This window comes from Sus scrofa, chromosome 2, assembly GCF_054392235.1.
Source record: "Sus scrofa isolate SSC_HxYL_T2T_F1_AM1 chromosome 2, Sscrofa_HxYL_maternal_Yorkshire_Landrace_v2.0, whole genome shotgun sequence".
Classification (NCBI taxonomy): domain Eukaryota; kingdom Metazoa; phylum Chordata; class Mammalia; order Artiodactyla; family Suidae; genus Sus; species Sus scrofa.
Genome location: NC_139384.1, coordinates 15,727,024 through 15,728,449, shown reverse-complemented (window position 1 = coordinate 15,728,449; position 1,426 = coordinate 15,727,024). Strand labels below are relative to the sequence as shown.

Sequence of the window (1,426 nt, the reverse complement as noted above, 5' to 3'; positions counted from 1 at the left end):
ACGCTGCGATTTTTACCTTTGTATTATGCACTTCCAAAATGCCAGCTGATACACCACCCAAACATGTGTGGTGTATTGAATTTGGAATTTTATTGAATTTGAAAAGATTTATTGAATATGGAAAAACAATGAAGTTAACAAAATGGAACTGTATCTCTTAAATTTATATTCACTGAATTATTAACATTAATCACAAAGGGTTGCATTTGAAGAAGGTTATAGAAAAGTCTATTACTCACAAGCTTATTTGAGACTCATAATGACCCTATGAGGTAGTCATTACAAATTGGGGAATGAAGTGTTGAGGTGACTTGTTAAGAAACCATAGCTAAAATATCTATGAGGAGGAATATTTATTTTTCTAAAGATATTCCTAAAAATCATATATCACATTATGAATGAATTCTGTTCTTTTTCTTTTCTTTTTTTTCTTTTTTTTTTTTTTTTTTTGCAGATAAACCATTTCACCTCACCTCTTCTTATTCATGAAATCATGCATCTGAACAATAATGTGACTGAGTTCATTCTACTTGGGTTGACCCAGGATCCTGTTAGGAAGAAAATCGTATTTTTTACTTTCTTGATTTTCTATTTGGGGACATTGCTGGGTAACTTTCTGATTATTACTACCATCAAGACCAGCCAGGCTCTTGGGAGTCCAATGTACTTCTTCCTTTTCCACTTATCCTTATCTGATACCTGCTTTTCCACCTGCATAGCTCCTAGAATGATTGCAGATGCCCTTTTGAAGAATGCCACTATCTCTTTTAATGAATGCATAGTGCAAATCTTTTCATTCCATTTCTTTGGCTGCCTGGAGATCTTCATCCTTATCCTCATGGCTGTTGACCGCTATGTGGCCATCTGTAAACCTCTGCGCTACACAACCATCATGAGCCACCAGGTCTGTGGTGTGTTGGTGGCTGTTGCCTGGGTAGGATCCTGTGTGCATTCTTTAGCTCAGATTTTTCTAGCCTTGAGTTTACCATTCTGTGGTCCCAATGTGATTGATCATTACATATGTGACTTGCAGCCTTTGCTGAAACTTGCCTGTGCAGACACCTATGTGACCAACCTACTCTTGGTGTCCAACAGTGGAGCCATCTGTACAGTGAGTTTTGTCATGCTGATGGTCTCCTATGTCATCATCTTGTATTCTCTGAGAAACCACAGTGCAGAGGGGAGGAAAAAAGCCCTCTCCACCTGCATCTCCCACATCACTGTGGTCATCTTGTTCTTTGGTCCTTGCATATTTATATACACACGCCCTGCAACCACCTTCTCCATGGATAAGATGATAGCTGTGTTTTATACACTTGGAACACCTTTGATCAACCCTTTAATTTATACACTAAGGAATGCAGAAGTGAAAAATGCAATGAGGATGCTATGGACCAAGAGGTTAGTTTCAGACAACAAAAGATGA

General features: G+C 38.1%; 1 protein-coding gene across 1 annotated transcript; it reads left to right on the top strand.

The window, feature by feature from the left end:
* Positions 1 to 493: 493 nt before the first annotated feature.
* Positions 494 to 1,426, top strand: LOC110259079 (olfactory receptor 4C16-like). The gene has a single exon (XM_021082374.2). It carries the CDS (start codon positions 494 to 496, stop codon positions 1,424 to 1,426), a length of 933 nt encoding a protein of 310 aa, XP_020938033.2.

Bases quoted from the DNA above. Each gene is read 5' to 3' on its own strand.
- LOC110259079 (XM_021082374.2), top strand. From the start codon at position 494: ATGCATCTGAACAATAATGTGACTGAGTTCATTCTACTTGGGTTGACC.